General features: G+C 36.3%; 1 protein-coding gene across 4 annotated transcripts in view; it reads right to left on the reverse strand.

Moving 5' to 3' along the window:
- VRK1 (VRK serine/threonine kinase 1) overlaps nucleotides 1-18,643 on the reverse strand; it is a 176,606-nt gene that overhangs the window by 130,640 nt on the left and 27,323 nt on the right. For all 4 annotated transcript variants that reach the window (XM_032179728.2, XM_032179729.2, XM_058429574.1 and 1 more), the window contains exons 2-3: nucleotides 9,576-9,740; nucleotides 5,390-5,445 (exon numbers count right to left, since the gene is read on the reverse strand). In XM_032179728.2, the coding sequence (XP_032035619.2) occupies nucleotides 5,390-5,445; nucleotides 9,576-9,735 (216 nt within the window). In that variant the 5' untranslated portion in view covers nucleotides 9,736-9,740. The remainder of the gene's footprint in view (nucleotides 1-5,389; nucleotides 5,446-9,575; nucleotides 9,741-18,643) is intronic.

Below are 18,643 nucleotides of genomic sequence, written 5' to 3' on the forward strand. Positions count from 1 at the left end.
AGCCTGGCAGCAAGAAAACACAATGTTGCATTATCCAACATTTCTCTTTGCACAGTTACTTTCAGAAATAAAATATAGTGTCTGTCCTGTAGGTCAAGGATTAAGGCCCCAAACAAAACCAGAGACCATCATTTGGTACATGTGAGAACATTTTTAATATGTGCCTAACATCTACCTTGAATGGGTATGTCTTAACTTCACTCCAATGCCAAATAAGAAATTTGTGGGTTAACTATCTGGAGCTCTTTCATAAGACATGTATTATCAGCAATAATCAATTTTTTGACAAAGCATCCACATTAAGTTAGAAACCCTTACCAGCAGCACAGGGTACCTGCAAACCCCTACTGAAAACAAGGATAAAAATGTGCCAGCTACATGATTCCATTTAAAATAATTAAGGTGCTCTGTGTGCCAGATTCTACCAGTGGCTCTCAATCTTGATGCACAAAAGAATCACCTGGGAAGCTTTACTAAAAATACCAATAACCAGGCCCTACACCCAGATTCTGATTATACTCTACAACCAGGATTGAGAACTACTGTTTGATATGCTATTACATTATTAAGTAAAATTTCATATTAGAAAATCAATTTGCCTTTATTTCGTAACATTTGCAAGTTTTTTCTCTAATGATAAAATAATGCTCATTTTAGAAAATATGGAAACATTTTGATGTATTTTCTTCATAAACAGCCATTTTATAAGACAACCTTCATACTATATATAGAACTTTGTATCCTGCTTGTTTAGAAATTATAAAACTTCCCAAAATAGTACATATTCTTTGAAAACATGATCTTTAATAGCCCATAATGTTTTAAATGAAATGTTCATAAACAGTTCTGATTTTAATACCAGAAAGAACTGATACTCATTTTACATGTTATTTGATGAAACATTTCAACTATTAATATTATAAAGTTGTGAGAAGGCAAATTATGAGTGGGCCTGCTCTCTATGGTACAGAGAGTGAATGACAGGAAAGTGAATGACATCAGGAAGTTGAGAGTAAATGAAAAGAGTAGTATAAAGGCAACGGACAATTAATGGCTAAAAAGTATTCAAAAGAATAATAAATAAAATAAGCATCTAAAGACTGAATAGGGAAAACAAACTTTATTGACAAGGTCCTTATCAGATAACTTAAAATTCAGTTAGAGAGACAGAATAAACACATTTAAAAAAACTAAAAACAACTAGTGGCATAAGAAGAATGAAACTAAAATAAATGTTAATACAATGAGTGCTGTAGGTGTTTATTCAGGAGAAAGTGCTAGGGGAAAAGAAGCAAACAGAAGTTACAAATTTCTCCTTCAAAGGGAAGGAGAAAGTCAGTAATATTATTGTTTTGTTTTATTTTTTATTTTTATTTATTTATTTTTTTGAGATAGTCTCACTCTGTGGCCCTAGCTGGAGTGCAATGGCACCATCTCAGCTCACTGCAACCTCTGCCTCGCAGTTTCAAGTGATTCTCCTGCCTCAGCCTCCCGAGTAGCTGGGATTACAGGCAGACACCACCACACCTGGCTAGGGGTTTCACCATGTTGGCCAGGCTGGTCTTGAACTCCTGACCTCATGTGATCCACCTGCCTCAGCCTCTCAAAGTGTTGGGATTACAACCGTGAGCCACCGCGCCTGGTCAGTAGTATTGTTTTGTTTATGACATTCTTCTAGGATAACTGTAACATCCAAAAAGTTACTAAAATATTAAATGCAAAAGAGAAATCAACTGAGTATCACTGTCCTAATTACAAAGAGAAGAAGTAATAAAGGATAATGGAAACAGAACTAAATTAGGAGACAGGAGATACACAGTCCTGAACTAGGTACTTGGTCTTAAACTTAAAAATATAACTCATTACCTTAAGCATATAGAAAATACTGTTCCTGGCCATGTTTTTTCTTAACCATGTAGTTAAAAAGGCAGTAAAAGTAAAGTTACATTGACTAAGAACAGAAATACTTCTAATTACTCACAACAAAGAAGAACAACAGAAATATTTCTAATTGCAATAAGGAAGCACATCATTCTAAGATAAAATACAACTTAAGTTCCGAGGCCATGTGCCATGGCTTATGCCTGTAACCCCAGCACTTTAGGAGGCTGAGAGGGAATGATCACTTGAGCTTAAGAGTTTGACACCAGCCTGGGCAACAAAGCAAGACCTCATCTCTACTAAAAAATCAAAAAAATTAGCCGGGCATGGTGGTGCATGCCTGTAGTCCCAGCTACTAGAGAGGCTGAGGTGAGAGGATCACTTGAACCCAGGAGATCAAGGCTGCAATGAGCTATAATTGCACCAATGCACTCCAGCCCAGGCAACAGGACGAGACCCTGTCTCAAAAAAAAAAAAAAAAAAAAAGTTCAAGTTACACAGAATTAAAAAAGACATGAGTATACACCGTTCCACCTATAAGATATGACACTGGCACATTTTCCTTCCAAGACACAGAAACGGCTATGCCAACTAACTACAAGGGGTCAGAGGTAACCACATCATTTGAACTTCAACGTTATAAGACGTCAGAAGGAGACTTGCTTTCTTCTCACAACAGAACTCTTAATGAGCCTAAGAAGAAACTCATCTTACCCATAGATTTTAATATTTTAATTTGTATTATCAAAAACAAATCACATAATACTCTGCAATTAAATATAAATGACCCAATTTAATAGTAAGAACTTCAGTTCCTCTGATTCAGCAACAGGCTGAATATTCCAAAAAGAATGTTATTCCATAAATGAAAAAGAAGAAAAATCCACAATGAAAGGCCATCATGAAAAGAGGCAGGAGAAATAAAGCACTGACACAACTTGAAAGGCATCGCTGTGCTTCTGCTTCCCTGCACGAGGGAATAGCTGGGACCCAGTTAGCCCTCCCACTGCAAACAAAGACAAAAACGGACTTAAAAAAAGAAAATTTCTATTTTCAGAAATTAGACAATGGGCAGGACAGGAGGACTGTGATCCCTAAGAGACAGAAAACAAAGTGAGTCCGTGGCAGCCCTGGCTTTTTTCCCCTAGAGATCCTAGGAGTAAAACGGAGGAGACTTAAGCCTACAGGGCAAAGGGGGAAGACCAAACAGAGTGCCAGGTACAGAACTCTGCTACCAAAATCAACAATGAGACTGGAAATTTTAAATTGAGAAACAGTGGGGAAAAAAACGAAAGACCAATATTCTTCATGAACAAAGACACAATAATCCTTAACAAAGTATTCACAAATCAATTCTAGCATTATGTAAAAACTATAATACACCATGACTAAGTGGGGTGTATGTTAAGAATACAAAGTTCAGTCAACACTCAATCAATGTAATTGCCACATTAACAGAGTAAAGGAGAAAAATCCTGTGATTCATCTCAAATGTAGAAAAAGCATTCAAAAAATGAATAGGCAAACTATAAACTAGTAGAAAATGTTTAAATCGCGTATCTGAAAAAGGACTTGCACCCAGAAAAAAACTCTCTTACTACTCAATTATAAAAAGCAAAACAACCCAGTTATTTTTAAAGATAAAAATAAGAGGAAAGGGGCAAAAAGACGGAAGAGGCACTCCACAAAGGAAAATACATGAATGGCCAATAAGCACAACAAAAAACTGCCCAAAATCATTAGGCATCAAGTACGTGCAAACTGAAACTGTAAGTCACATCTACATACTAACTGTAATGGCTAAAAAACAAATACACACACCTGACAATGCCAAATGTTGAAGAGGACACAAACAGAACTGTCATATATTATTGGCCAATGTGCAAAGGGGCACAACCATTTTGGAAATCTGCCTAGTACTTGCTTGTAAGTTTAAATAGACATCTTCCCTATAAACCAGCAACTCTAAGTATTTATCCAAGAAAAATAAAAACCTGTGTCCATAAAAACACTTGTACAAGAATGTTTAGACGCTTTATTCATAATACCAAAAACTGGAAACAACCCCAATGTCTATCAAGAGAGCAATAAAATGAAACAAAGATTGATACACCAACAATATGGATGAACCATTAAAACATTATGCTGAGCATAAGAAGTTACAAAACAATATATACTGTTTAATACCATTTACATAACCTTCTGGAACAGGAATAACTCATTCAAGGCAACAACAACAAAAAACTCAAGTGGTTGCCTCCAAGGGTGCAAGGGAGGAGGGTTTTGACTGAGTAAGAACATAAGGAATCTTTTTAGTATGACGGAAATGTTCTACATTTTAAGAGGTGAGGATTACACAGGTGTATGTGCTTGTCAAAAGTCTTCAAACTGTTCATTTTCTATCTATGTATTTCCCTGTAAAAATTATGCCTCAATTTTTTAAAAAAGTTTAAAAATCACTAAAAAGGTCCAAAAAAGCTGACTCCTAACTCCTAAGAGATAAAATATAAAAGAGAGTAAAATGAAACAAAATGAAAACATTCAGAGTAATTCTAATTCCTGAATTCTGGTTGATATGGTTTGGCTGTGTCCCCACCCAAATCTCATCTTGGATTGTAGCTCCGATAATCCCCATGCGTTGTCGGTGGGACCTGGTGGGAGGTAATTAAATCATGGGGGCATCCCCTTCATATGTACATCTATCCCATTAGTTCTGTCCCTCTAGAGAACCCTAATACATGTATCCCATAGCAGAAAAAGTAAGGGAAGAGTTACATGTTAATTTGCCCAGATAATACATCCTGTTGGTTCTTCTATTTAACCAAAACATACTCTTCACATGTACCAAATAACTTTGAAGAAGGGGAGTAACAAATGTTGGTAAGCAAAAAGGTACATAATTGACTTTAAAAACAGTAGTTAAAATGTCTTCTAGTTCGCCAACATATAAATGGATCTGGCTATTAGAAGTACGCTTATGTCAGATAGGATGTCGCCAATCTTTACTCATTACAAACTAATTTCAACATTATTATAGCAAAAAGGCCCAACAATCACAATAAAATAAATAATTTAATTTACTAAAATAGAAGAAAAGAAAATTGGGAATAAACAGAAAAAACTGACCAAGTCCAGAAGCAAATGCAAAATAAAATACAATAAAATTATATTAAATTAGTATAGTCTTATAGGATATAAATATAAAAAGCATCCATAAAAGTAGCTGAAATTTCTTAAATGAGCTGAGTATTTTTATTCCACATCTGCATGCCTCTATGCTTTCATTCATTTACCCCCGAATACCAGTGCCATTTTATTTCATGAGAGGAACTTTTCACACTCAAGTGATTTAAAACTATAAAGCTACTTTTGTGTCTTATTAAATATTTTTTAAGTTATTAAAAATGTAGTATCTTACAGTTTAATTCTAGTTAATCAAAAAAGGCATTTTACAAAATACTACACCAAATCAACAGAAAAGAAACAAATTAGCTAAAATATTTCTTACCACTTTTACAACACAAGGTGCATCACTGCCAACTGACTCTGAAGAATTCATATCAGCTGTTTAAAAAAGTAAAATATTTAATATCAGAACAAGTAATATTATAAATATATTAATATTTAGGTTTGTGTATCTGTAACCCCTTGATAGAACACACTTCAGTTCCCAAGTATGTGTTTCAGGATATCATAACAGTACATTTCATAAATTTTAAGACTTTTATTCATGTTTTAACATATCTGAATTTAGAATGCATCTTACAATTTCTGGTTTCTTCTATATGATTATCAATTACATATGGGAAACTGAGTTAAATAAGTTAAAAGGTTTCTTTAATTCAAAAGTACTAATGGCCTTTGATATGCTAATGGATATTGTGAATTCCCCAGAGGATAAGTAATACATTTCTTAAATTTAATAAACTATGAAATTCTCTGAAGAGTAAGAAATGAGGAGGCTAAAGTTCTAAAAAGCACTAGTTTAGGAAAAACTCATCAGGACCAATAGTTCAGGATGTTGGCACTAGAACTTTCAACTGCCATCAGAATAATTTTAATGTGGCTATCATTTCATTTCATGCAAATAAAGAAGTACAGCTGCCCCAGAATACTAAGTTAGAAATATAAGGTTGCCCATATTCATTAAACAAATATTTACCAAGTACATACTAAATGTCCGTTTCTAGGAAATAGAGATTTAGCAATGAACAGGAAAAAATCCTTACTCTTACAAAGCCACCATTTCAGTGGTAAGATGCAGACCAAGAATAAAATATGAAGTACATTTGACAGTGTGAAGTGCTACACAGGACAAATTAAGCAGGAAAGAATGGTAAGCAGTGTGGCCACATGGTAAGAGGGATCTAAACCTTACTGACAAGGTGTTACTTGAGCAGTGGCCTGAGAGCAGGGAGGGAATCAGCCATGTATGTATCTGAGTGAAGAGCACTCCAGGGAGAACAGCACCAAGACCCTGATGTGGGCCGAGCACAGTGGCTCACACTTGTAATCCCAGCACTTTGGGAGGCCAAGGCAGGTGGATCACCTGAGGTCAGGAGTTCCGAGACCAGCCTGGCCAACATGGTGAAACCCCGTCTCTACTAAAAATACAAAAATTAGCCGGGCATGGTGGTGGCACGCACCTGTAGTCCCAGCTACTCGGGAGGCTGAGGTGGGAGAATCACTTGAACCTGAAAGGCAGAAGTAGCAGTGAGCCAAGATCATGCCACTGCACTCCAGTGTGGGAAACAGAGCGAGACTCCATCTCAAAAAAAAAAAAAGAAGACCCTGATGTAGGAGTGTGCTTGACATGTCTGGAAAACAAGGAGGCAAAAGTAGCTGGGGGAAGCTAAGTGAGGCGGAAGAGGAGAGACAGATCAGAAAGCAGCAGGGAACAAACACAATGGGCTTAACAGGTAACATAAAGGTTTTGGCTGTCACTATGAATGAGATGGGGAGCCACTGGAAGAGGATTAGCAAAATCAGACTGTGGTAATAAAGACTTCTTTGGGCTGCTTTGTGGAGAAGGGAGTATAGGGGCAAGGGGCAGAAGCAGGCAGATCAATTAAGAGGCTATACCAATAGTCTAAGTATATGGATTATACCTCAGTAAAGCTACTAAAAATTTTTCAAAGGCTTCGTACAAAAACAATGTAAAATAAAATATATTAAAAAAATTTTAAAGCATCATATACAAAGATCAAGAGCCAAAGGGCAGCAAGACAGCTGAAGCACAGACTTTGAGGAGATAAAAGGGATGAAGATAAATGTTGTATAAGAAGGGTCTCGTATGCCACTCTTTAAAAGTCTGGCACCTTATTTGAAGGGCACTGGGGAGCCATCAGAGAGGTTTAGGTTTAAACAGGATGATCATATTATCTGATCAGTATACTTGGTCATAAAAACCATACTGAAAACAATGGCGTGCAAGGCGGCAAGACTGGGACTGAGAAGATTCAGCGCTACAGTCAGAGTCCAGATAAGACATGATAATGACCTGACCAGGACAGTGGCTGCAAAGACGGAGAGAAATGAATGGATCTGAGAAGTCACCCAGGTAAAGCAATAGGACTAGAAAAGGAACTAGGATATTAGTGAAGGAATGCTCAAGAATGCCTGCCCAGTTTCTGGCTTCAAGGCTGTCATTCATTGAGACAATCCTCATGACAGGATCAGGAGATAAAAGATGATGATACAAGTTTTAGAAATGCCTGTGGAACATCTAAGTAGAGATCCCTTACAGGCCAGTGGCTGCGGGCCTGGACTCAGGAAATCCAGTCCTAGGCTACAGATAAAAGATAGGGAAATCAATGGTAAAGAGACAGTAAGAGAAGCCTGATATCACTCAGAAAGAATATATAGAATAAAAAGTGAACCTAAGAAGAAAAGCTGGGGCACACAGAAGTGCCTATAAAGATGACCAAGCACAGCCAAAAAAGCAGAAAGAAAACTAAGGGAAAGGTATGCTATCATAAAAGATAATGGAAGCAATTGTTATGAGAAACAAAGATAAACAGTATCAAATGCTACAGAAAAGAAAATGCAAAGAAAATTCAAAAGCAATCTTTTTAATTCATTAACAAACTGCTAATGATCTTGAATCTGGCTATTTCAGTGTATCACAGAGAGAGAGACCGGAGGGGACAATACTCAAGCAAGTCCCTCCTTTTACAGATTAGTCATCCCAACCTTATAAAAGTAAAGTTTTATTACAGAGGTCAAATCATTGCCTATTAAAAATACTATTAGATGGCACCTTTCGATGATAAATACAGATAAAACAGATGAGACACACGCAAGGCAAGTTTTAACTTTGCAAAAGGTTACAAAAGTAAACTAATGTAAAACAAAGAACCTGTTTTTTCAGAGACAGGTTTCTATTAATACAGGATGGCATAAGTCCACATATCCTGTAGTAAAGACAGCTTATCTAATCTACCATCTCTCCTCAATCACAAGATCAAAAATATATACCTGGCTAATATAGCCACTACTCTTTGATGGTTTACAAGGATTTTTGCCATAAATCAGAGATACAGCCTAGTTCACTGGAACGGGTTTGGCTCTAAACAAAACCAGAGAATCAACATATATTTCACAAAAAGAGTACTACTGGCCGACAGGAATCACATGCATAAAATATGATAAAGCACTAGATTTCAAGCTATGTTTCATAAAGATAGCTCCAGAAACTGCAACTGACCAAGGGCAGCCCACTGCTCCTGGAGCAGGTGAAGTGGGACTCCTCTTGAGTAAGACCAGTGATCTTTTACCTACCAGTGGTTCTCAAACTTTAGCATGCATCAGAATCACCTTGAATAAACACTGCTGGGCCCTCTCCCTACAGTTTCTCATTCGTATAGTCTGAGGTAAGGCTCAAAAATCTGCAGGTCTAACAAGCTCCCAGGTGACACTAATCTATGTCGTATTATTAGTATACTGAGTAAGATATTGCTAAAAATAAAATTTTATAAACCTCCATGGCAGAAATTAATTAATTAATCTGAGATTATAAGTAGAGAACACGGAATGGAAAAGTTAGAAAAATCAGAAGCAAATATGAATTGCACTGTATCACTACTAATATGTATTGGTGAAGCAGACGGCTTTAGAAGCAGTCAGGCAAAATATTTTTTAAGTCCATGATTTAGTTAACCTAACAGAATTTCAGGATTCCACATTGGGTCCCCAAAAATTTCAGAGTAAGTATGCTAGTTATCTACACATTTAATCAGGCCTAATATGCAGTTTCTAGGTAATTCTCCTAGTTCCAGTATGATGGCTAAGACGGTTGCACAGAAAGAAAAAAGAAACTCACACTCATAAAAGATTTGCAAACCTCCAAATCAAACACGGAGGGAATAAATCCCACATAGGTGGAGGTGGGAGGGGAAAGATACGTACATGGGTTTCTTTGGGTCTCAAAAGAGATTAAGATTCTATAAAGTATCTTAAAAATCTAAAGTCCTAGTGTTCACTAATGACAGTATTACAGCTATTTTATCCTCCTTTTCTGTTGTGACTGCATTAACAATTTCCACTCCTACGTCAGAGATGCATTTTTGCTTAATCAGAAACTATTGACTGCAGATTATTAGGAACATCCTATAATAGCTCATAATTGAGAAACCGTTTTCATAAGAAAGCATATAAATCTTTGGATTGATCATTAAAAGCAGTCACACACTTACCAAGATATATACAGCCAAAGCCTCCTTGGCCAATGGGTAATCCTACTTTCCATTCCTTTTTTGCCATGTCAGTTATTATCTCCCCAACTGCAAATTGTTCTGCAAGATGTCTCTTTGCAGAGCTCTGTCTTCCAGCTTGAGCTGCTTTTACACGAGGCATTTTCACTATAACATAAAACAACGAAACAGTCAGAATTATAATCTTAGAAGTGTTCAAAACATTTTTCCCTAAGGAAAACTTCTGTATGGAGATGCTGTTCAAATTCCTACTTACTCCAAAACTTAAAGGATATCTGTTAATTCTGACTTATAATGGCTCAAATCCTACTTGATTATCTCAACTTTGGAGAAGAAACAATAAAATCATATATGCAATTATTTTCAAGGAAATACTTAGGTTTAAGTCCAATAGCATAATGATCAACTACAACTAAAAATGCTATTTAACGACAAAGAATTGCTCTATGAAGCTGAGAGGGAAAGGTGCATCCAATCAGAATGCACATTTTATAGGAACAAAATGAAGAGTTTATTAAGGTCAATACCGATATGATAGAACACAGGGCAGAGATTGAAAACATAAGGCAACTGAGCACAAGGGGAAAGGGCAAAGGTTCCTGGGACATGCTAGTAAATGCTTTACGCAGGTTCCCACCCATCCTCATGACTCTGTGAAGATTACATTATCATCTCCATTTCGAGGAAATTAAGGCTCAGCAAGCTGGTAAGTGGTGGAACAACAGAAAATTGCACCGGTGACTACCTGGCTCCAAGACCTCACTAACATGCTTCGCAATTATGGAAGTCACTGTATGGAAGGAGCACAACTTTCAAGAGTGACAGGAGAAACTGTGGCTTAGTCATCTGGGCAAGGCTGGTGACACCCAGAATTCCTAAGCTTCCTTTCTCATTAACTATCCTTTAGGAGATGAATCTTGATTCATTTTTCTCACTGACACACAAGTTTATCATAACATTCAGAGAAAGCAGTGTTTTATTGTGAAAAGAGCACTGACTGGAATCAAAAGACCTGGATTGCAGGTATGACACCAGCTGGTTGGATAATCTTGATCAAGTCACTTCACACTGGGCTTCAAGTGCCCTCAGGTGTAACTCACTTCGTTGACTGAAGGAACTCAATTTGTACTAGTATGCATGTGAACATGTGTGTGTTGTGTGATTTCAAACTCTTGGTTCTATAAATATTGATCAAAAAAGATTTAAAATAAGTATTTGTTAGGTTCCACAGTTCCCTAAAGACATACTGGAGATATAGAAAAGAAAGAAGGTTAATAAGAATCATTAAGACAGTATGCAACACTTGAAATGGCTATTCAGATGAAAGAAGTCTGTAGCTCAGTTTTGAGCCTAGATATGCTACATACATACACACTACATTCGGTTGGAATTTTTCAGCAACTCACCCACTATCACTCCAAATACACAAACTCCTTATCTGCAAATGTTCCTTATTAATTTACTGGGGACTTTAAAAATGAATTTTTTCCTATAGAATACTAATGCATCTTCGCTGTCTAAATCTTCTCTAAGTTAACAAAAACATCTTCAAAATAAATAAAAGTGTCTGTTATTTCTTCATATCAATTAGTTCTCTTAATTAATGTGTTTTTAGTCATGGAAAAATCTTGCAAAATGGAATTTCAGTGCCAACCAAGCTAGCCTAGACTCAAAACACCAAGAAAGGTTACTTTTACACCTACGGTAGTAAACCAAATAAAAGAAACAACTAAAACACACAGTACTTCCAAATATTAAAACAGATGCCCTTCTGAATTTTAACCAACTTTATCAAATCATCAGAGTAATCTCTTATTTGACTGGTTCTTTATAGTAATCAAAATAGTTTAAAATGAGTGGACAACATCTTTTTATCTTTATATATCTCAAAATAGTGACTGGACAATCTTTTGTGTTTTTCTGAAATTCCTTTCCAGAAGTGACAAAAATATCATATTTTAAATGAAATATTCTGGCTCAGCATCTATTCAATGTAAATTGTGATCAATAAAATGATTTTCCTCCAAATAAAGCTGTTTGCTTTTATTTTTAGTTTTATTTCTGTGGCCAACTAATTGAAACTAATTGTAATAATTAATTAAGGCTTGGAATGACTTTCTTTCCTAAAAATAGTCCCACAGAACAGCGTCATCGCTGTCAGTCTCTTCAATATGCTTCTAAATCACAGCTCCTGAAGGCTAACGCTGGACATGGTGGAGGCAGCAGCACAGCTGTTTCATCTCCCTGAATTCCCCCATAAAACTGGACAGGACAACTGGATAGCAAAACTCAAAACCTATGGATAACCTCTCCAACCAAATGGAGGGACAGTATCCCTTTATCGCTACAAATCCCAAAATTTGAGCAGGTGAAGACAGACCATGACAAACAGCAATAAGATCTGTGTGGTATCAGCAACTGTAAAGAAGGAAGCAGAAGTAAGTGTGGTGCCTCTGATAAATCTTAGAATCCAAAAATTATCAGGAGCTACTTCTTAGAAGCACACAAAACACTGTGAGAAAAGCAACTGAAACAAGAAGGGCTCTGCCACTCCCACAGCCAGGAAGTGCAAGGGGTCCTTGGTGAGGTCTCAAGAGGCTGAAGCCTGTTGCCTCTACAACTCTCAAAACTAACCAGCCAAAGCCCCTTCTAGGTCAAAGCCTCAGGCTGAGGAGAAACTGCTAGGGATGAAGCCAAAGTGAATATCACAAGGATAACACAAAGAAAGGAAAAAGAAAGTTCAAATGAAAGTGGATCTATAAGTTAGCCTCAGTATTTCGGAATACTACACAAAAACAAATGAAGAGTGGGATCTAGAGAATGACATACAACTTGCCCTGAACCAGACTATCTAAAACTAATTGCATATGAGCGAAAACTGGCTGCATATGAAACTCAGCAACAAAAATGGATCAAAGCCTAGTCCCACACTAAGTTGGTATGTTTAAAGAGAAAAAAAAAAATCCCTTTAGAAAAGCACATAAGAAAACATGCCTCCCAAAAAGTTGATAGCTGTAAATTAGTATTTCAAAACAAGCTAAAAAACACTTTATATACAGACTAACATCAATCAGAATTGGAAAAATTCAGAAATCAGATGACAGAATAATTGAAAATGAAAGACAAAAATCAGTTCAGAAATAAAAACTACATTAAATGGAACATAAGAGTAAATAAAACTTTTTAATGACAAGAGAAATAGAAAGTGAAAATGAAAAAAAACAAAAAAATCAAAAAGGACAAAAAAAATGTTTAAGAAAACATACACAAAAAAACCAACATACATATAACAAAGAAAATCAAAGCAAGGGAACAGAATATTAAAAATCATTTAATTCAAGAAAACTTTCCTGAACTTCATTTAAACATAAAACTATATTTTGAAAGGTCATATCACATACATTTGAAAAATCGACCCAGAATGACCACCACCAAGATATAATTTAGTTAACAGTAAATGAAAATACTTTTTGAGCATCTGCAGATATTTTATAAGGAAAATAAAATCAAATTGTCATCACTTTAACAGCAACATTTTATGCCAGGGGGAAAAAAAGTAACATATTTAAGACTCTAGGAAAGAAAACATGAACCAAAGATTTTATACCCAGCTAAATTTCTAGTATAAAGACTGCTAAGTGTTATCAATATAGAAAACAGCAATAAGAATCTACTAGAGAAGAAGTCCAGTAGAAGGGGTCTGCCACTCCCATAGCAATATCCAAAATGACTAAAGAAATGTCAGTATCAGTGAGCAGTAAACATATACTTGTAGAACTGAGACTCAACAAGGGTTATAAAAGAGAGAAAAGAGTATATAATGGGCAAATGTACTGACACTGTAGATATAGTACAACTATCAAAAAATGGGATAACATATGCAAAAAAGGCAACTTTCCAGAAATCATATTGTGATACTTGGTTTTGTTAACTAAGACTGTTATGTGCATACATGTGAAATGATGCAAATGAGTAATTACGTGATATTATTATTCTATCATTCCCTTGTGTCCCTAAACATCAGGATTCAGATATGGAAGAAAGAGACAGAGATTAAAGATATAAGAGGTAAAGTTAAAAATGCTGTACTTGGAAATATTTTTACTTCAGAATGTATCTTTAAAATAAACACATACATAGAAACACACCTTTGTATTTCCTAGCCCCATTCACTAAAAAGCTTAGAAACAATAATCAACCCAGCAGCAAAGAGCATCCCTAGCAAACAAACTGTAGTCTTGAAATACCACTTCCCACGAAAAGAAAGCAGGTTCCTTAACAAAATGATTATTGCTCCTATAATTAATATTCACCAAGGGATCAAAACTGGAAATCCTCTCACACTCAACGAGCATGCCCAGTCCATTCCCACTTCCCTCTCAAAAAAAAAAAAAAAATTAAGAGAAAACACTCCTAAGGAAAATCTGTATTTTATTTCCTGTAAACTATTAGTAACCTCTGCTCATTTTTCTTTTGAATTATTAGTCTTGCTTTTTATTCCCAGGCACATCTTATATGTTGTATATTAAACAGAGTAGCTCTGTGTCTTGCGCATAAACGTTAAGAAGTCACTGAAATATACTCAGCTGCTTTGCAAGAGGCCATTATGACAGAAATATTTCTTTAAAATGTGTCTAAATGAAACTCCCTCCTGTGGCTTCTAATGGAAAAAGATGTGGAGGATTCCCGCTTGCTCTTGCTGGCCCCTATAATCTCAGGTGGCCTCAGGCAACCAAAGGCCCTGTCAGTCCTTAGGGGCTGCTTCAGCCAGGTATAAGCAGGGCCAATGGTAGTGTATTAATAAATATTTGTTCAATACTTATCTTTTAACGTCTTGAGAAACAGAAAAGACTTAAATACAGCTGGTATACCACATACTTATATAGAGCTATTTAACACAACCTTCCTAGAAAAAAAATTATACTTGGTGGCAGTTATAATTTTTTTAGTGTGCTGCTGAATTCTATTTGTTAATATTTTATTTAGGATCAAGACTGATATTCAAACGAGATAGGGTGCACTCAGGGTGGTATAGCCATAGACAAGACTGATATTCATAAGAATGGTCTGTAGTTTTATTTTCTGCTACATTTATCTGTTTAAGTATCAATATTATGCTCACTTCATAACAAGATTTTGGAAGCTTTTCTTCCTTTACCACAATCTAAGGAGTTCAAGCAGCACTTGTTCTATTCCTTAAGGTTTTGAAGACTTCAACTGCAAAAGTCTGACACTACAAAGTGTTGGTAAGGAGCTGGAACAAACAGAATTCTCCTACACTGTATACTGTTTCAATCATTTTGAAAATTCATTTGGCAGTACCTGCTAACCGACCCAGCAATTCAACTTCTATGCATGTACATGTCCACCCAAAGACATGTACAAGAATGATAACAGCTCTATTCACAACAGCCACAAACTGGAAACCTGTATGTCCATCAACAGGAAAACGAATATAGTAAGACGGATGGACATACCAAACACTGTGTTAAGAAAAAGCAGCACCAGACAGAAGAGTACATACTATATTCCATTTACATGAATTTCAATAATAAAACAAATCAATGGTGATACAAGTCAAACAGCAGATATCACTTTGGGGACTAAGAGTCGGAAGAAATGGCTGGAGGTGGACGGTTCCTAGGGATCTGGTAGCATTCTATATCCCAATCTTGGTGTTTAAACAATTGGTTCATGTTATAGAAAGTAATCAAAAAGTATACTTATTATTTCATCCTGTTTATTTATGTAAAATTAACACAGTAAGTAAGGTACACAAATCACAAGTGTGTGATAACAGTCAGTGTCCATTCAGGAGCTAGAAAACACACAATCAATTAAAACAAGAAAATGTAACATAAATAAAAAATTATTAATTTGTAAAAAGTTGTCAAGTGCTAATAGATGAAAAGGCAACTTGAAGGAATAGGAAACTAGCAAATGTAGGGAGCAGTTACTGTCTCCAAGGCTAAGGGAGAGTGCCCAAGAAAGGAACACTTCACTGGACAGACTGTGGCAGTGACCCACTGGGCGGTAGGGTAGTTCTCTGTAGGGCCAGTGAGCTAGAGCTTATCCGCAGGAATCTGCTGCCCACAAGATACTGGTGGGAGCAAGAAGCTGTCTACCAGGGTGCTAATGAAGCTTATAAGAGAGTAAGCAGAGCTGACAGCCACACCTTAAGAGAGTAGGAAAAACAAACGAACAAACAAAAAAACAAGCACACTGCAACAAGAGAAGCCCTTTCTCTGCTGTCTTGCAGTATCCCTTCCTCACCTTCTACTGACAAAATCTAACACTGTCCAGGAAAAGAAAAAGTATTTAAAAGGTCTGGCTCAAGTATATAAACAGAGCAAAAAGGGGTGAATTTGGAGTTGAGAGGCAATAAATTACTAACTTGCACAAGTGTAAACTGATAAAATTTTACAAATGTACATACACTTGTGCGACCACCAGACAGAGAACATTTTCATCACACCGTAAAGTTCCCTAGTGCCCCTGCCTGCCAACACCTATTTCTGTTCTCCCAGACAAAGGCTTATTAATGTGCCTCTCAGGGTGTGCCACTTTCTTTAGAGAACACAATTCTGTCAGCTTTTTTGACATCTGTGTCTCAGGTTCCCTTTCAGCATCCTCCCATACCCTATTTGACCTTCACTGCATTTGGCAGCTCCTTATTTTCTAGTTCAGGGCTACAGAAGCGTCTCAGTTTCTGAGAATATGAAATCACTGTTTCTCTCTCAATCTCCTTGTTGCTTTTCAGGCAATTTCTTAAAAGAGGAATTATTTAAAACCAGAAGTCCCTGCTCAAAGAAATAATATAATCACAAGTATTTGCTTCAGTAAGTTAGTGAGTTTTCTGAAGAACTTAAAATACTAATTAGAATTAAACAATCCCTTTAGTACATTATAGGTTTCTTCTAATAATGAAACCAATGCTTGCATTAAGGTTTCTATTAATGAATACACTGAAAGGCACAAACTTTAACAAAATTAAATCTTTCCACATAATTTCAGCCCCTCTGACTCTATGCAAATCTACTTTTATAGTAGCCAATGCAACAGAGAGGTTTCAAAGAAAAAAAAAGTTTAGCATTACATAATCTGACCACTTCTTTTCCTTTGATATTAAATTAAATGCAGATGCAACTGAAAAGCACATCAAGATGCAAATCAATACTGCCCTTTGCTGAAATCACTCATTGGTATATTCCATATTAGCATATTCACCAAAATTTAATTGTAAACAGAGTAATTATGGTACTAAAGTTATTAAATACACAAAGCAAGCTTGGAACTATACATATTCAAATAGAATTTCAGTGGCAGATCAACTTTTATATCTGCAACAATACCCTAATTAATAGTCAGCTCTGATGATAAAATGGTCCTCTGTTTTTCAGATAACATTCCAAAAAAAGTTCTGCTATGAATATTAAAATAAAGTTTTGTGAATAGATTTTTAAAAATTTCAATAGCTATATTTATCACAATATGGTACTGTATTTAGACAACTGGCATTCTTCAAGTCCTGGATTCAAATTTGGAATTTTTTTTAACCTTCTGCTGAAGAGAGGAAAAAGGCTTGAATGAATCACAACAATGACACTTACACTTAATGAGCTCTATGAATTCATCATACCCAAACTGGAAAATTACAATGCTGAATAAAGCTCGTTATACACTGAATGACTACTCATAAATTTTCCCCAAAATAGTTATGCATGTAAACTCCTTTAGGGGGTCATATATTTTTGTGAAATTTTCTTTAAAGTCATAAACTTCTCTGATATGTTTTATATTGTACAGAGACACTCTGATTCAAGGATAATTATGGACAAACTAGACTCCACTATTCCATTAACATGGAACCAACATATTTTTATCTCCATTCTTCCCAGCACAAACCCTTTTCTCTCATATAACCTCTCCTTCTACATTGATTGCCATTTTCCCCATACCTAAAGACCTATCTCTTCTGAAGTCAGGTATGACCTGAAGTTTCAGTACTGTTTGTACCTCTTATTGCATGTGATAAATAACTTTCCCTGTAAGCTTATAAGCTCCTCGTACATGAGAAATGTCTTAGTCACAATACATTGTAGTTAGTAGGAATTCACTAAATTCATAAAATTAAACAGCAAAAAAGTTGTTAGTATTTTTCCCCAACTACCAGATGTCTAACTTTATGCTTAATATACATCACCCAACTGCAAAGGACAATGTCATTCCTCAAAAGTCCAGCAACCACCCTCTACAATGACTATGTCAAACTCTATTTATTCTTCCTCAAAACTCTAATTCCCCTTCCTAAGCCATAATTATCAACAGATGACCTACTCTAGTTTAGAAAGAAAACAGAAACTTCAGATGGGAATTCCCTATCTTTCTAAGAGCCACACCTACAAACCACCTGCACCCACTTCAAGCCAATCCTAGCTTCCTTCTCTCCTATCACATTGAAAGAAACTATCCTCCTCCTATCAAACATCAAGTCCTTCACCTTTGCTTTGGATCCCATCCCCTCCAACCTTCTCAAGACTTAACACTATTAATTAATCCTTCTCTCATATATTCAATGTCTCCCTCAACGAGATCCTTCCCATCAGCTTTTAAAAATGCTTATGGCTCTGCCATTTTAAAAAATTAATGTTTTTGGCCAGGCGCAGTGGCTCACGCCTGTGATCCCAGCACTTTGGGAAGCCAAGGCGGGTGGATCACGAGGTCAGGAGATCGAGACCATCCTGGCTAACACGGTGAAATCCCATCTCTACTAAAAATACAAAAAATAAGCCGGGCGTGATGGCGGGTGCCTGTAGTCCCAGCTACTCGGGAGGCTGAGGCAGGACAATGGCGTGAACCCAGGAGGTGGAACTTGCAGTGAGCCGAGATCGCGCCACTGCACTCCAGCCTGGGCGACAGAGCGAGACTCCGTCTCAAAAAAAAAATTATAATAATAATAATAATGTTTTTAATCCCCCTCTGCTATCATCCTTTCTTTTCCCTTTCAATGCCAAATGTTTCAATAATCGTCTGTACTTGCCAATATTTCC

This window comes from Hylobates moloch, unplaced genomic scaffold (genome assembly GCF_009828535.3).
Source record: "Hylobates moloch isolate HMO894 unplaced genomic scaffold, HMol_V3 SCAFFOLD_16, whole genome shotgun sequence".
Taxonomy (NCBI): Eukaryota; Metazoa; Chordata; class Mammalia; order Primates; family Hylobatidae; genus Hylobates; species Hylobates moloch.